The 18028-nt window shown below is 38.1% G+C and overlaps 1 protein-coding gene across 4 annotated transcripts; it reads left to right on the top strand.

The window, feature by feature from the left end:
* The first annotated feature begins 1080 nt into the window (after nt 1-1080).
* On the top strand, nt 1081-17347 carry LOC131185334 (cytosolic 5'-nucleotidase 1A-like). Of its 4 annotated transcripts, none has more exons than XM_058157776.1 (7): nt 1081-1213; nt 3943-4000; nt 7203-7370; nt 8615-8744; nt 9714-9836; nt 10682-10860; nt 15902-17347. In XM_058157776.1, exons 1-7 carry the CDS (start codon nt 1200-1202, stop codon nt 16214-16216), a joined length of 987 nt encoding a protein of 328 aa, XP_058013759.1. In that variant the 5' UTR covers nt 1081-1199; the 3' UTR covers nt 16217-17347. The 4 variants fall into 4 exon arrangements, with proteins under 4 accessions (XP_058013759.1, XP_058013786.1, XP_058013768.1 ...); XM_058157785.1 differs by having other exon boundaries at nt 1126-1210; XM_058157794.1 differs by lacking the exon at nt 1081-1213 and adding an exon at nt 2968-2985.
* The last annotated feature ends 681 nt before the right edge of the window (nt 17348-18028 follow it).

Raw genomic sequence — 18028 nt, 5'->3', positions numbered from 1 at the left:
TAGGTCTTGTCAAAGGCGACGGAGTTCCAAGTTTTCTAAGCCTAGGATTTCAAGTCTGGTGGGATAAGGTATTTTGTTGTTTACAGAGAAATAAAACATGGTGAGAGTTAAATACAACCTTTAGTGAACTGATTAAATGCCGTCACCAAGGAATCAAGATTTATCATCCGTCCAGCTACCAGAAAAGCATTTTATTTCCTGTTTAAGATTATGACTGCTCTAATTCCAAAGAGAAAGGCATTCTATTAATGCTCAGAGGTGCTTTTCTTTAAAGCTATTCTGTTAAAGAAAATTGGAAGGCTCTGATTCCCTTTTTGCCTGCCAGGAAGTTTTGCATACCATTGACATGCCCATTTCTTTTAGCTGTCTTGTCCTTTTGGCCTCTGTGAATGTATACGCCCATGCCATAATCATAACAAGTATATTGTACCAATTGATTATGCCCAGCAGGCAAGAACATTTTGGACATGAAATGTTAATGCTAGTGATAGGTAAAAAAGGAACAAGAACCACTTCAGTATTGATTCTGCAAAAATGTATTCCATCCCTTGAAATCCGTGGAAGCAGATAGTTCTTGAATTCTAAAGTAGAAAGTTTTAAATAAAAGCAAGGAACGGATCTTTAATAAATAGATCTGTTTTATCTATCCCCTTCAATATTTTCACACTGAGGCGTTTCCAAGCTGTATTTTCAGATGCCTCGGATGGGCAGTGACATTTTATTGCTCATAAAATTAGAGGGCTAGAAGAAAATTATAATCCATCTCTGCCAGTGAAAATAAAAATGCCTTTGACAGGGTTATGAAAGATGACTGCACAGTCTGTCCTAAATTGAAAGGCTAGCCTGTGGGAACCTTGAAATGTAACTCTGAATCTTCCACTATTTATATCCTATCCCTTGTGGAGAAACTTCAGACTGTCATCACTAGGAGAATTTATCCATCAACTTGTAAAACCACGCCTTTACCTGCGCCCTATTTTTTTTTTTAGTCAGCGCAAGGCGCTCTGGGAAAGGGAGTCCATTCTGATCTTTTTCTTCGTAAATAGACATGTGATCTTTCAGAGGTGCCTACTACAACTCCCAGCATTCAGGGGAACTTTTAATATCGTAGGGAGAAAAAAAGTATACATAAAAGAAGCGGCATGCGCTAGTTGTAAACTTGATTGCTCGAATGCCGCTGGTTTTGAAACGAGCTGTCCATGAATAAAAGGTGGTGAGTTTGGGGATATTTGACTGTTAAATATTTGCACCTTGAATATTGAATTGCATGCTTGTTTTTGTCGTTAGAAAATCCGTAAGCATCCAACTTTTTGTGAACAATCACGACCCTTTCTATAGTTTCCCCAGTTCGTACTGGCTCCTTAAAAGGAAGTATTTGCCGAATGCTGTTTCCTTTCAGTCGGTTCTGCTTCTCTGCTTATGTGCGTCATTCTTGCCAGAAACCAGGGGGAAAAGTGAGATTTAATGGCTACAGTATTGCAGTCATCGGAGATGATGAAGGCAGATTTAATTATTTCTCTGTATGTAGCATGAAGGCGAACCAATAGTTATCTCGGATTTATTCATTTCATTTCACTCTGGTCCCGGTGACCGAACCAGCTTGGATCTGGCAACATTACTATCGTATATTCGCCTTCATTCATTAGTTCATTTCTACTTAACATGACTAAGTATAAACAAAGGTGAGGTTGGATTGCATCCACAGGCAACTTTTGTGATCCTCTGAGTTATTCCTATAATTTATCCCTTTTCCCTACCTATTTATTATAACTTCTTAATTGCAAACAGGTATTCCAACTTTTATAGACGAAGCTGAACTGACCCAAATTATTTACTAGCTAGAAACTAAAATATAAGCATCTCGCTGAATCCAGTCAAACTCCCTCACTATTAAGCCTTGTGTTATGAAATAATACTTCCTGGAAGCTTTCGAATGCATCTTTAAATGCAACAAATTGCAGAACTGAAATAGCAGTTTGCTGTAAACCTGATTCCAGACTGATTTCAGTAATGTTAGTGATAAAAATAATTCATTGCTCTTATAGGAACTTTTATATGTGGCACTAACAGTGTGTAAGTACTTAGGATGGTATCCATGGAAGATTTCTATACACAAATGACTCTTTTCTAGACCCTTTGTTAAGTTTTTACATAGGCCCCTTCTTCTACCACTTTAAATTATGTGGTGTTAATTCTAATCCACTTTATCTACCCAAAGAAGGTATATTTCATCCAGCACAGGAGTCAAGAAATCTCATTGATCCCCCATTCACAAGCCAAGGGCTTTGAATTGCTATGATTGGCACAGCAGGGCAAGGGGCAGTCATGATGACAAGGCTACCGTTCCTGTCCTAATGTTCCCTTTCATTATATCCAATTAATATAGTTATTACATACTTATGCTTATATATATGCTTATATATCATATAGTTATTTCATGATTATGCTTATATATACTGTTATGACAAATAAATAAATAAATAAAAACTTTTGTACAGCAAGGAAAGGGCAATACAGGAGAGCCAGGGCTAAGGTAGGTACTGATTCTGGGTAATATAAAAACAATTATTAAAACAAGTCACACTCCTGAAACTGTCTAATTGGCTAATGTTGGAAGGGAGTTGAGAAGATGCTGGACTGGACTGGACTGGACTGGACTGGACAGACGGCCTAATCCAGACACAGTTCTTTTATATACTTATGCAATCTTTCAAGACAAGCACACCTACATCTGCTGCAGTATTAGAGCTATATCAGCCTGGAATGGCACATATACAATAGACATTTTACACTCCAGACTGATACAAAGAATGCTCAAGAATCTATTTTTAATCCCTCTTCCTAAAAATTAACATTAAAAAGAAAAATCTGTATCTGTTCTTTTCATTATTTTAAAAAATATGTCTTGTGTTTATATCCCACCTTATTTTATGCAAGCACAGCAGGCGTACAAGGGGGCTCTCCTCATTTCATCCTATAGCAAAGGTTAGCAGAAGGAATTACTGGTTTAAAATAATGCAGTGAGATCTTTAATTAAGTGCAAAACTGTGTCTGCTTAGATCCAGTCTGGTCACTAGATAGCTTTCAATGAACAAAAGTTATTTTACTGAAAGAACATAACAATGACAAGCTTTACTGGATAAAAAGTTTTATCAATGTGATACATCCCAGTAAAAAATGAATTGGTTTTAGGCTTGGTTATTTTTTTTTAAAGAAACATAACACTTTTTAAAAGTCCCCAAATGATAAAAGCCTTTTTTCAGGATCTGATTATGAAAGATGCACCTATTTTTATGTAAAATACATATTTCCATTCCGAGCAGCAGAAAAATCAGTAAATCAATACAAAAGTGCCATATTTTTACTTTGGACTGAATTACATGTCATAACAGAATGTTAGCTGAATGCACATTCACTCATTTGGGGTTCTCTGTTTTCTTTTTTTAGCAAATTGCATGACTAAGCTGTTATTTCTCAACTCAATTTGAATTAGATTTCATCATTTACAGTTTGATACTGGCTCTATAGAACAACATTTTGTCCAATTATATGAAAAGTTTATGCTGAGTGAAAGTAGGCCCGGCTGTAAGGCAAAATGAACTTCAGACAGCCAATGCTTGTATAAAGCAGTTCTCCAAAGTAGAAGTGGGCCTTCTCCTCAACTTTGTATCCTCTATGCTAGTCTGTTGCCTTCAAGAAAAATGGAAGATGTCCCCCATTGCCAGTATTAACAGGAGGCTTTCATTCATGGAAGGAACATGTTTGTTTTTACCTCAGAAAGCTCATTGCTTCATTCTGTTTTACAGCATATCACAACACAGATGTGTGAAAGTGTTTTCTTCCTCTTTGGGGTATAGAGTAAAGAATGTCATAAGTTTGATATCTGTTCTCTTGCCATTAAATGAAGTTTATGGATCAGCTATTTTCTTTTTCCCTTTCAAGGTCAGAACAGAAGATGGCAAACCCTGACAGCACCATCATAAACACCAGCATTAACCAGGTGAAGTATTAATTACAACGATGTTTTACATGCGCTGTTTGAAAGGCTTCTGCGACTGTCTGCTTTTTGCATGGGGTAAGTTTTGCTGCTCAGCTTCTGCAAATCATGAATCTTTCATTTTGCCTAATATTGGGCCAGCAGCAAGCCTGGGTCTCCAAAATAATGTTATATAGTCCCAAGCTCTTTGTTCCGTTCCTTGATACCACCACCCTTTAAAAATAGGGGGATTTTCTTGACAGTGGTCACGTAAGATGCTAATCTATGTTAAACTAAAATGTGGTTTGTAGAATTAACTCAATTATTTTGGGGTTGGGCAATCACAATTCATCTCACTGAAGTAACATGACTTGCAGGGGGTGATTTTGCAACCAGGATTGGCACTTTAGATACTGGAAGAAAGGGCAAAGTATGGCCGATATACCCACTTACTCTGTGTTTAGAAGCAAGAAGCCTACATGGATACAGGAAGCACCTTCTAAGAGATGCTTTGCACAAATCTTCAGCAAAATGAAACACCCTTTTAGAAATTTTGCATAGGCTACTAGATTCACAAGAATTATAAACGAACGTGTTCAGGTTAAGTTCATAAGTCCTTATAGATAACATTATATAATCAAAGGGACTTGGAGCACAGCACACTGCCAAAACTTACCAGATGAGCAAAATTGAAGATAGGTAATATGTCAAAACAACCAGATCCTATGCCATTAAGTGCTTTATTAATAATAACTAGCACCTTGAACTTTAACCAACAATTAGCATACCCATAATTGCCTGCGCCACTGAACTCTGGGTCAGTATTCTGAATAGTTTTTGAATAGTCTTCAACAGCAGCCCCATGTAGAACACATAGCAATAGTTCATTCATGAGGTGACTTAGGACTCAAGTGTCCATCTGAAAGTGTCCTTGATCCAAGAATAGGCCCAACTGCTGCACTAGACAAATCTGAGAGTCCATGGTCACCCCGCTCACTAATCTCAAATGTTTCTCCTTGTTGGAAGCAACTCAGGTTTTTGAAGGCTATCTTTGGTGTCTCTTAGAAAGTTCCCAGTGCTGCCCTTTGCTTGGAAATAGAATCTGTTTCAGAAGAAATGCAAGTCTGGTTAAGAAAAAACACTTATTGGCTTCAACTATCATTCTGTTATGAAGGCTAATGTCCCCTGATTCTTCTAGATAACATACTCAATTTGGAAGGAGACCCTAGAGGGAAACTACACAACTGTGGATCTATCTATTTTAGCTTTGTAACCTTTGGGTTTTAAAAGAGAATTGCTAATGGATATTGATTTACAGAGAATGCTAAGGGCTGTTTTTCCTTTGAGAAGGGAAATCTATGAAAAGCTTTCACCTGAGTAAGTATTTATAACCTTGATATTGTAAAACATCGTAAGAGACCTTAGCTCTTGTTAATGCTCTACTTTCAGTCTTACTGGAATGAATATAATTGTTGTATCCCTTTGTAGAGAGATTTTGCCTTATCATTCATATAACTCCAAATAAGGCTCCAGGTGGATAACATATATTTTGTAACTTGTTCTCTGTGCAGCTTTTAATGATGACATTTTTAAAGTTGCCAATTTAATCTCATTTTTAAATTATTTTACGTTTTCTCTCTGGGAGTTAATTGTTATCATAAACTTACCAATTGTTACAAATTGATTGTGAGCTGGATCATGTATTCCTTGGTAGTTTTTGTGTTCTGGCCATGTCGATATATTGATTTTATATAAAATTTAAAGCTTAATTTCAGAAATATTTTAGAATGGATCTGAATACTTTTAAAGTACCGTATTTTTCAGAATATAATACGCACCTTAGTTTTTGGGGTAGAAAATAAGAAAATAAGCTGATTGGCAGGTGGATTGGCCTCCCGGAACACCCCCAATCAGCTGTTCCCAGAGGTGAATTTTAGCAACAGGTTCCTTGGTTGTGAGCTCTGTGCCTTGCTTTTTTTTTTTTTTTTGCTTTTTTTTTCTGCCTCTGAAACTCTGTTTCAGAAAAAACTTTTTTCTTCCTCTGAAAGCCTCCGAAACAAAACTTCAGAAAAAAAGCCTCTGAAGCTCTGTTTGGGAGCTTCTTTTTTGAAGCTTTGTTTCTGATGCTTTTTTCAGTCTCTGAAACCTCAGTTTTAGAAGCTGGGCGGGGCTACATTCGGAGTATAAGACGCATCCAGATTTTCACCCTCTTTTTTGGGGGAAAAAGGTGCGTCTTATACTCCAAAAAATACGGTAGTTACATTAACTAGTTTGGAGAAATATGCCTTTGAACTAAAAGGGGAATGTTCAGTAACATGGGTAAAAGTATATATATGAACCAGTTACCCTCTAAAGCACAGGTGGACAATTAATTTTCCTAAGGGGCCACATGAGAAACTGACACTGTTTGGATGGCCAAAGCAATAGGGCTGTGAAGGTGTATAGGCATGCACACACCCAAATACATTTTTTTTAAAAAAAAGTCACTTTCAAAATAAAAGCAATCCATGCAGGCTGGACAGGGACAGTCAAAGGGTTGGATGTGGCCTGGAGGCTGTAAAATGCCTAGGTCTATTCTAAAGCTTTTATGTCTCTCTTCTGGATCTCTTGGAAACATCAAGCTGACCACTGCTGGTCATTTATTCATGCATTTAATTAGGGAGTGGCATTCCATCTCCTTCCAATTTTTTCTTTATGCATTTTTTTTCCTTTTGTCCTTTCTTCTGGCCAATTAAGCGTATCCTTAAGACACTTCACATGATGAGTTGGCAGCCAATTTAAAAAAGCGTGTATGGGCCAAGTCTTACAATGAAAAGGAAGATTTATGGTGGCTGACAGAGACTGTGGACTCTCATTACGTTCATGCAAGACTGCCTTGAATATTGTTATGGGAATCGTGTATGAGATGATGACCACTGGTTGATTACAGTTCCTTCCTTGATGACTGATTTCCTAGCCATTCCTTTCCTTGGCATTGTGCAAGGTCAGATCCAGGCTTCTAGGCTGGAATCACTTCTGCATACTATATATTACCATAATTATGCGGTAAATACAGGTTTTGCAGAGTTTTTTTTAATAATTAGCTTTCTGAGTACAATGCTAGGTCACAAGGAGAGATGATATAGTGATGATGAAAAACACATGAAAGAGGAGAATGTTCACGCTTCATTCTCTTCCTTTCCGTCCTTTTAATGTTAGTTAAGTCAATGTTCTTGAACATCTCCAGAAAGATCCAAAGGAAGCATTGGTTATTGCTGTGACAACAAGGACCATTTTCAATTTGGAGAAAGAGCATGAAATCTTCTTGACAAAGGGCAAAGAGGAATATGTGAAACATCAGCTAGCAAATGAGAACAGCCCTTTGGAGCAGGGAACAGCTTTCCCTTTCATTCAGGTAAAAAAAAGAATTGAGGGGAATGGATTTCTTTTAGCAAGATATTTGTATTATGTGCACATTTTAAGTTTTACAGAGTCCGCATCGAGTGCTCATATACTAAATTAAATAATAAAGTAAATGCAGACATGACATTTATAATAGCAATCACAGGGAGTGTGCAATGATTCTGGCTTGACTGGAACTTTTATATCCATATATATGAAGATAATCAAGTTTTTGACCAGTGTTCAGTTTTTCCCTCTTTTGCCCAATAATTGTGTATCCATTTTTCTAAGAAACAAGAACTTCAATTGTTAATTACCCGGGTGTTCTTTTTATGAAGAAGTTACAGAAGGTTTATGGCAGGGGTGAAATCTACTTACCTTCCCTACTAGTTCGGAAGTGCAAGCGGCCCATGCCCACCGACCCTCTGCACCTGCGCAAACCCTTCTGCGCATACACAGAAGGTAAAAAACAGGTTACTTCCTGGTTTTAACGACCGGGCAGATGGGTGGAGCCTCGAGCCACCATCACTACCGGTTCTCCGAAACCACCGGTCGTCATCGCTACCGGCTTGGCCGAACCAGTCCAAACCGGGAACATTTCACCCCTGGTTTATGGTCATTTAGTAGTAGTTGTGTATTATTTATAAACAAAAGCTCAGTGATGTCCACAAGGTATGATTTTTTTAAAAAATGTCAAAATGGTGATTTGCTCGTTTTTTAAATGTGGGTTGCATATGTGACACATAGCAATAGATGGGGAGCTTCGATCTCACAATTGTGGCTGCAGTTGTGACATTTTTGACCACGTTCTGCAAACACTCCTGCATGTATCCATCATCTATTTCTGTTCAAGGTTTTTCCAGCTTCAGAATTCACTCCAGATCATTAATGTGGACATACTGTATTGAATGTATGAACTTTCAAACAATTGCTACAACTACATTTAAAATATCATTTTTGCAAAGTGTATTCATATATGGCCATTAAAGGCTGGCGTTCAGAGAAATTTGTAGTAATGCATTTCCCAAAGGTGCTTTTTCAAAACTTTGAACTTTCTTTTGTTTTTGTCCTTGAAGACATTTTGCTTCTCATCCAAGAAGCTTCTTCAATTCATGAAGAAGCTTTTTGGATGAGAAGCGAAACGTCTTCAAGGACAAAAACAAAAGAAAGTCCAGTTGCCTTTGGAAACAGCAGCTTTGGGACAACCATGACCTGTATGACTGAGAATCTCCATAGACATCTCGGTGCTCCTTTCAGGCAGTGCAGTTTGTGAACAAGAAACTTCTTGAAAGAGACCCAGAAGAAAAGGGCCTCTTTGATGTCATTGTTCTCTCCAATAACAGTCCAGAGAGTGGTGCACGAATAATCAACAGCGTGAAACAATATGGTAGGTTGCCTTTTGAGTTGGTCTCCCAAAGATGGGTGAGTTTGAATCAGTTATTTTCTTTTAATGTCACAGGACTGTTGTGGAGAAAAATAGGAGGAGAGGTGCTATTTTTAACTCATAAACACATACACACACACACACACACACACACACACATAGTTTAACTCATAGAATCATCTATTACAATGTCCTTCCTGTCAAAGACTACTTCAGCTTCAATTGCAACAATACACGAGCACACAATAGATTTAAGCTTAATGTGAACCGCTCCAATCTTGATTGCAGAAAATATGACTTCAGTAACAGAGTTGTTAATGCATGGAATACACTACCTGACTCTGTGGTCTCTTCCCAAAATCCCAAAATCTTCAACCAAAAACTGTCTACTATTGACCTCACCCCATTCCTAAGAGGTCTATAAGGGGCGTGCATAAGAGCACAAGAGTGCCTACCATTCCTGTCCTTTTGTTTCCTTTCTTAATATTCAATTAATTTAGTTATTACATACTCATACTTATATATATATACTTATATATTGTATAGTTATTTCATGCTTACACTCATATATATTGTGTGATAAAATAAATAAATAAATAAAATGTATGTGTCTTGAGCTGCTACGGTATATAAATCTAATATAGATTTAAATATAGATCTAATAAATGTAATTTTATAACTTTAATATCATCATGTGAGGGAAAACACTGGGCTTGAGAATTAGTTATTCTTCTGCCAACTCCCATTTTTTATCAGTTATCCACAGCCAAACAGCCCTTCTTTTCTTTCCCTATAAAGTTTCAAATGTGATCTTGCTCCATTTCAATCTCCATTAAGAAAAACCTCTGGAAGAGCCAACTAACCACTTCGTAGTTTTTAATAGTTGGATTGCAAGAGTGAAATTTCATGATATATCTTCCTGCTGCTTCAACCTCTATTTGTATTCCTCCTTATTTGTCCCTGGATTTTAAGGTTTGGAAATCTCCAAGTTTTGCTTTGTCAGTGATGAAGATTCTACTCAATATTTGAAAACCCACAATGTGAAACTTTTTCTCTCAGCTGACCCAAAAGATGTGTGCAATGCGCTTCAGAGAGGTTTGTGCTTCTTTTCTGTTCCTTCCCTTTTTATCTGAAATATTTACTTTTCTTATATTTTGTTGCCATCTCCCTGGCTATGTCCTGAGATGAATATGCCTTCTCCATTATAGCCTATTGCAAATTCTGCAAGAATCTGCAAGAGAAAATCCTTCATGCTCTTCCAAGATTAAACCAACAAAGAACAATATCTCCTCTGTGTTGGCTTTTCAAATTTGACATTCTGTCAATTTCTTATATCAGGTTTTTTGTAGCATAAACACTGAGGGCAGAAAGTAGTGTTAGATGCACTAAATCCCAGTTGGTGTCACTGTTTAGCAGTGCAGGTTTTTCTGAAGTTGGTTGCTATCAGAGAAGTAAGTACTAGGTATTTTCTGTCATGTTCTTCAGGTATTTCAGTAAAACTATTAGAAGCACATTGAGAAACATGCATCTAGTGCATTCTTCTCTAACTTGGTGTCCAATTTGACCTACAACCCCCCAGAATTTCCAACCAGTTGAGAATTCTGAAAATCATATGTCTTGTAGAAGGGGAGGAGATAGATTTTGGTGCCAATGAAGGCTTTCCTATCTCTATTCACCTACTCCATGGTGCCTGTTAAGAAGAACTTTGATGACAAGAAAAGTTGTCAATTCTAATCTCAGAAACATATGATGATTTGATGGCTTCTCCTGAGGGATCTATGCAGCCATAAAGCATTTTTAACCATTTCTGTTTCATGCAAATAAATAATTCACATCATCTTCAGGAAATCAGGAATGATAAGGAATAATTTGTTAAATTGGGACCAGAGCCAAGGTGTCTCTTCTGAACAAGCAATGTAACAAGTCTGTTTGTCATGCAGGAGTCTCAGCAGCCCTCATCTTTCAGCAAGAGATACAGGCTCCTAGAACCCAATTACGAGTTGTCTTTGATGGTGATGCTGTACTTTTTTCGGATGAGACTGATCGTGTCTTTCATGAGAAAGGTCTTGAGGAAGCAGTAGAATATGAGAAAATTATGGAAACTGTACCCATGGGGGAGGTAAGATTGCTCCATTCCTAGAAGATACCGCTATCTTCTCACTTGATTTCTACTTGAGCTAGACCAGTGATGGTTAACCTTTTTGGTGCCAAATGCCCAAAGCGTGCTATAGGTTCACCATCACAGAGATAGACAGTGTTTTCAAGGTTCATGAGGATCTGACCTTAGCATCTTCTAAGTGAAAAACATGTGTTCTGTCACTGAGTCTGAACCAAGTATTCCCACTGTTGTTACTGATCTTAATGGCTAGTTCACTCCAGTTTTCTATCAGCTTGCCCATCCCCTGGTCTTTCCAGTGTCTTCCTGCCACTGCTATTAATCTTCATTCCTTCCATCTTCAACTGTATGTTCTATAACAATTGTAGAAATTGTATTTTTCATTTAATTTAGCAAAGAATGACGAAGGATGAGATATACCTTTAAAAAAGAATTCACAGCTGGTTAATCCAAAGTGAGCTGTCTGCATAATACCTCTGCTTTACCTTCACAGGTATATTCAGTTCAAAGGCTAACTGAAGACAGATTTGCTTTAATGCATTTATTTATGTCAACAAAGCAGCCCCTCTATATGTTTGTTACATAATGCATTAATGATTATGAAAATGTTACTGAATTGAGATATGAAAATACAATATAAAGTTCTTCCATGTTGCCTAATGGATGGATTTAGATTCACTACTTTACTGAATTGCCTTCATGACCAACTCTTATTGTTAATAGACTAAAGTAAGATCCCCATGTTGATCATATTATTCATTGTAAATTAAAATGAATAGAATAGAATTGAATTGAATTGAATTGAATTGAATTGAATTGAATTGAATTTTTATTGGCCAAGTGTAATTGGACACACAAGGAATTTGTCTTGGTGCATTTGCTCTCAGTGTACATAAAAGAAAAGATACCTTCATCAAGGTACAACACTTACAACACTTAATGATAGTCATAGGAACAAATAAGCAATCAGGAAACAATATCAATATAAATCATAAGGATACAAGCAACAAAGTTAAAGTCATACAGTCATAAATGGAAGGAGATGGGTGATGGGAACAATGAGAAGATTAATAGTAGTGCAGATTTAGTAGATAGTTTGACAGTGTTGAGGGAATTATTTGTTTAGCAGAATGATGGCGTTCGGGGAAAAACTGTTCTTGTGTCTAGTTGTTCTGGTGTGCAGTGCTCTATAGCGTCGTTTTGAGGGTAGGGGTTGAAAAAGTTTATGTCCAGGATGTGAAGGGTCTGTAAATATTTTCACAGCCCTCTTTTTGACTCAGACAGTATACAGGTCCTCAATGGAAGGCAGGTTGGTAGCAATGGTTTTTTCTGCAGTTCTGATTATCCTCTGAAGTCTGTGTCTGTCTTGTTGGGTTGCAGAACCAAACCAGGCAGTTATAGAGGTGCAGATGACAGACTCAATAATTCCTCTCTAGAACTATATCAGCAGCTCCTTGGGCAGTTTGAGCTTTCTGAGTTGGAGCTAATAGAGCTTAATTGTCCTTCTCTGAGTATAGAATAGAATAGAATAGAATTTTATTGGCCAAGTGTGATTGGAAACACAAGGAATTAGTCTTGGTGCATATGCTCTCAGTGTACATAAAAGAAAAGATACGTTCATCAAGGTACAACATTTACAACACAATTGATGATCAATATATCAATATAAATCATAAGGATTGCCAGCAACAAGTTATAGTCATACAGTCATAAGTGGAAAGAGATTGGTGATGGGAACTATGAAACGATTAATAGTAGTGCAGATTCAGTAAATAGTCTGACAGTGTTGAGGGAATTATTTGTTTAGCAGAGTGATGGCCTTCGGGAAAAAACTGTTCTTGTGTCTAGTTGTTCTGGTGTGCAGTGCTCTATAGCGTCGTTTTGAGGGTAGGAGTTGAAACAGTTTATGTCCAGGATGCGAGGGATCTGCAAATATTTTCACGGCCCTCTTCTTGATTCGTGCAGTATACAGGTCCTCAATGGAAGGCAAGTTGGTAGCAATTATTTTTTCTGCAGTTCTAATTATCCTCTGAAGTCTGTGTTTTTCTTGTTGGGTTGCAGAACCAAACCAGGCAGTTATACAGGTGCAGATGACAGACTCAATAATTCCTCTCTAGAACTATATCAGCAGCTCCTTGGGCAGTTTGAGCTTTCTGAGTTGGAGCTAATAGAGCTTAATTGTCCTTCTCTGAGTATAGAATAGAATAGAATAGAATTTTATTGGCCAAGTGTGATTGGACACACAAGGAATTTGTCTTGGTGCATATGCTCTCAGTGTACATAAAAGAAAGATCGTTCATCAAGGTACAACATTTACAACACAATTGATGATCAATATATCAATATAAATCATAAGGATTGCCAGCAACAAGTTATAGTCATACAGTCATAAGTGGAAAGAGATTGGTGATGGGAACTATGAAACAATTAATAGTAGTGCAGATTCAGTAAATAGTCTGACAGTGTTGAGGGAATTATTTGTTTAGCAGAATGATGGCCTTCGGGAAAAAACTGTTCTTGTGTCGAGTTGTTCTGGTGTGCAGTGCTCTATAGCGTCGTTTTGAGGGTAGGAGTTGAAACAGTTTATGTCCAGGATGCGAGGGATCTGCAAATATTTTCACGGCCCTCTTCTTGATTCGTGCAGTATACAGGTCCTCAATGGAAGGCAAGTTGGTAGCAATTATTTTTTCTGCAGTTCTAATTATCCTCTGAAGTCTGTGTTTTTCTTGTTGGGTTGCAGAACCGGACAGTTATAGAGGTGCAAATGACAGACTCAATAATTCCTTTGTAGAATTGGATCAGCAGCTCCTTGGGCAGTTTGAGCTTACTGAGTTGGCACAGAAAGAACATTCTTTGTTGTCCTTTTTTAATGATGTTTTTGATGTTAGCTGTCCATTTGAGATCTTGCGATATGATAGAACCCAGAAATTTGAAGGTTTCTACTGTTGATACTGTGTTGTCTAGTATTGTGAGAGGTGGAAGTATGGAAGGGTTTTTCCTAAAGTCTACCACCATTTCTACGGTTTTGAGTGTGTTCAGTTCCAGATTGTTTTGGTTGCACCACAAGGCTAGTCGTTCGACCTCTCATCTATATGCGGATTCGTCATTGTCTCGAATGAGACCAATCACTGTTGTGTCATCTGCGAACTTCAGTAGCTTAACAAATGGATCATTGGAGATGCAGTCATTGGTATACAGAGAGGAGAGAAGTGGGAGAGCACACAGCCTTGGGGCCCTGTGCTAATTGTACAGGTATTTGATGTGATCTTGCTTAGCTTCACCTGCTGCTTCCTGTTTGTTAGGAAGCTTGTGATCCACTTACAAGTCTGTTCCGGTACCTGTAGCTGGTTTAGCTTAGTTAGAAGAATGTCTGGAATGATGGTATTGAATGCTGAACTAAAGTCTACAAAAAGGACCCTTGCATAGGTCTTTGGAGACTCAAGATGTTGTAGGATGTAGTGCAGAGCCATATTAACAGCATCATCTGTTGATCTATTTGCTCGGTATGCAAATTGCAAGGGTCTAAAAGCGGATTCGTGATGGTTTTCAGGTAGGAAAGCACTAGCCTTTCAAAGGTTTTCATGACTACAGATGTTAGAGCAACTGGTCTGTAGTCATTCAGTTCCTTGATGGTGGGCTTCTTCGGCACTGGGATGATGGTAGAGCGTTTGAAGCAAGAAGGAACATAGCACATCTCTAGTGATTTATTGAAAATATGGGTGAAGATGGGGGCCAATTGGTCAGCACAGACTTTTAAGCAAGAAGGAGTTATCTTGTCTGGGCCTGGAGCTTTTCCTGGCTTTTGTCTGTGAAATAGGTCCTGCACTTCCTTTTCTGTGATCACTAGGGTTGTGAACCCAATGAAATGGGGTCAGTTGTAGGAGGCTTGGCTGTTGTTGGTGTGTCTGAGATGGGAGATAGGTGGCTGTAGTTTCCTTTCAAACCTGCAGTAAAACTCATTCAGGTCATCTGCCAGTTGTTGATTACCTTCAGCCTGGGAAGGAGGTTTGCCATAGCCGGTGATATTTTTAAGAGTTTTCCACATGTTTGCTGGTTCATTTGCTGAAAATTGATTCTTTAGCTTTTCAGAGTAGCTTCTTTTTGCTGCTCTTATCTCCCTTGTTAGTGCATTTCTGGCCTGATTGTACAGCATTTTATCACCTTTTCTGTAGGCTTCCTCTTTGGAATGTCGTAGCTGCTTAAGTTTAGGTGTAAACCAAGGTTTGTTATTACTGTGTATTCGCAAGTTCCTTGTAGGTACACATAGGTCTTCACAGAAGCTGACATATGATGTTACAGTATCTGTGAGTTCATCCAGGTCTGCAGAGGTATCTTTAAAATATTCCAATCAGTGCAGTCAAAACATGCCTGTAGCTTTAATTCTGATTCCTCCGTCCAGGTTTTCACTGATTTAATTATTGGTTTTATGGCTTTAAGTCTTTGCCTGTAAGCAGGTACAAGGTGAATCATGCAATGATCAGAGTGTCCTACAGCTGCACGTGGTAAAGACCGATAGGCATCTTTTAGTGTTGTGTAGCAGTGGTCTAGAGTATTCTTGCCTCTGGTGGGACAATTGACATGCTGAAAGTATTTTGGTAGTTCTTTCCTTAAGTTTGCCTTGTTTAGATCTCCCAAAACAATGGCCAGTGAATCAGGGTGTTTGGCTTCAGCCTCCATGATTTGGTCAGCTAGAGTTCGTAATGCCTCGTTTACACAGGCTTGTGGTGGGACATAAACAGCAATTAGAAGAAATGAGGAAAATTCACGAGGCGAATAGTAAGGTTTGCAATTGATAATTAGAGTCTCTAAATTGTTGTCACAGAATTTGTAAATTATGTTAAAATCTTGACACCAGGTTGAATTAATATATAGGCATAAGCCTCCTCCTTTCTTTTTACCAGATGTTTCTGGAACCCTGTCTGATCTGTATAATAAGTGTCTGTATAATAACTGTCTGTATAATAAGTGGGCTTTCATTTCTACTTGGCAGCTGTCTGTAAAATAATACAGTACCATTCTTTCTGCTTCCTGCCATCTTTTCCAGGGCCCCCTGAAAGCCTTTGCTTTGCATCTTGGGAAGATGCGTAAAAAGTTTGGTCAAGAGGACTCTCCCATCCGCATCTATTTGGTGACTGCTCGCAGTGGCCGTGATATGGGCACCCGGGCTATCAAAACCCTTCGGGAATGGGGACTGCCAACTGATGAAGCCTTCTTCATGGCTGGAGCTCCAAAAGGTCCTATCCTCTCCAAGATCCAGCCCCACATCTTTTTTGATGACAATTTTCACAATATCCAAGGCGCTCAAGATGTTGGCATACCCTCTGCATTGGTTCCTTATGCTTGCCAGAAGGGATCGTAGGATCACAGTGTTCTGTCAGTAAACAATACCAATATTTCTAAGTAAAGGGATACAAACAAACTTTTAAATGTACAGTGAGAGCAATGTTTAGAATAAATTACATTTATAGAAAATAGGAAGTGACTTTACCTGATCAGGGTATTCTTTCTTATTGAAAAAGGGAGGAAATCAATGCTTAACATGTAGAAAATTGGTTCCTTTCTTTGCCTGTACAATCATTGATGACATTTGGAGATTTTGTGTTATTACAACAAAAGGACATTCCAAACAAAACATTCTGGACTTCTCTATTGTTCGGGAACATAGAGAAAAGCTATTTGCATGGGACAGACTTTGCTTTTCAAGTGGAATTACTGTAACCATAAGAATTCCATTCAAGCATCTCCGTGAAAAATTAACTATTCTTGCTAACAGCTTAAATTCCCACGTGGCTGCTCCTGGTGACACTAATTTGCTACAGATCCTAAAAAGAATTGTCTTTTCTCATTTTAGGGTGTTTTAATCCTTTCACGCTGTTTGAATTGAATGTATTTGCCCCTTTTCCTGGATTCTGTAATCTTCCAGCTCCCTTCTTTCTATCAGTTTCCAGACTGAGGTACTAAGTTATGGCAGCAAACTTCTGGTTTGTCGGAAAAACTGGACTATTTAAACCTTGGCTTGGGTTTAGTTTATCAAAAACCAGCACCAACACCCATCTGCAACTCCTAAAGAACCCAACCCATAGAGATCCGTGTCCATCACGTTGGTGACATAATTTTATTCTGTGATCCTTGGCCACCGTTTCCCTTAACCCAAAGTAACAGCCACTTCAGCCTTTAGTAACATCTTGGAAATAATTTCACATGACACCTTTGAAAATTACCTGCTATTCACATGCAGGGAAGAATTTTAAAAAGTTGAGAATGAAATTTTGAAGTCCAGTTTTTTAAAAACCTCAAACTTAAAAGACGAATTTGAATTTATTTTAAAATGATTACTTTCTTTAGGTACACATGAGTTACTCTTTTAAAGATATTAGAACACAGAGCATAAATAATTTAAATAGTCCTAAGTGTCAACATCTTGCCTAATCTTGAAGAAAGCTAAGCAGGATGAGACTTATACATAAATCACTTGGCACAATCTGATAATGACTGCAGCTTTTTCCTGGTTCCATTTCATCTTCATAGTTTCTCCTACATGTTTATGTTTATTTTTTTTATTGTCAAGCCTATTAAACTGAATAAAATCACTACCGAAAAAGTCAGTAAATGAATGGTATGGTAACTATTCTGCTCTTCTGTAATTAAAAAGCAAACTCTGACTGTGTCCATGATATAACATCACTAGTTTCAGTTGTGACCATTCCTGTAGCAGGAGATCCTGGCAAAAGTAATGCGCTCTCTTGCCATCTCTTGAATAGATACTGCAATGGACTGCGCATGGAACTGCCTTTCAAGACCTTTGATGAAACCTGGTGGTGCAGTGGTTAGAATCAGAATTCCATGGTTGGAATGGCTATCAGGAAGTAGGCTACTGCAGTTTTCACGAATGCTTGTTTCTGAGTAATAGCAATAGAATTGGCATTTTGACTTATATACTGCCTCATAATGCTTTACAGCACTCTCTGGGAAGTTTACAATGGCAGCATATTGCTCCAACAATCTGGTATCTCATTTTACCGACCTCAGAAGGGTGGAAGGTTGAGTCAACCTTGGACCCTGCCAGGATCAAAACTCCTGGCTGTGGGCAGAGTTAGCCTGCAAAATACTGCATTTTGTAAATGCTATATTGGCCTCCAGTGGCCCTTAGTAAAAAGCTCTTCTCTAGCAC

This window comes from Ahaetulla prasina, chromosome 1, assembly GCF_028640845.1.
Source record: "Ahaetulla prasina isolate Xishuangbanna chromosome 1, ASM2864084v1, whole genome shotgun sequence".
NCBI classification, from domain to species: domain Eukaryota; kingdom Metazoa; phylum Chordata; class Lepidosauria; order Squamata; family Colubridae; genus Ahaetulla; species Ahaetulla prasina.
The sequence above is the reverse complement of the archived record's forward strand: the minus strand, read 5'-3'. Positions and strand labels throughout refer to the sequence as shown.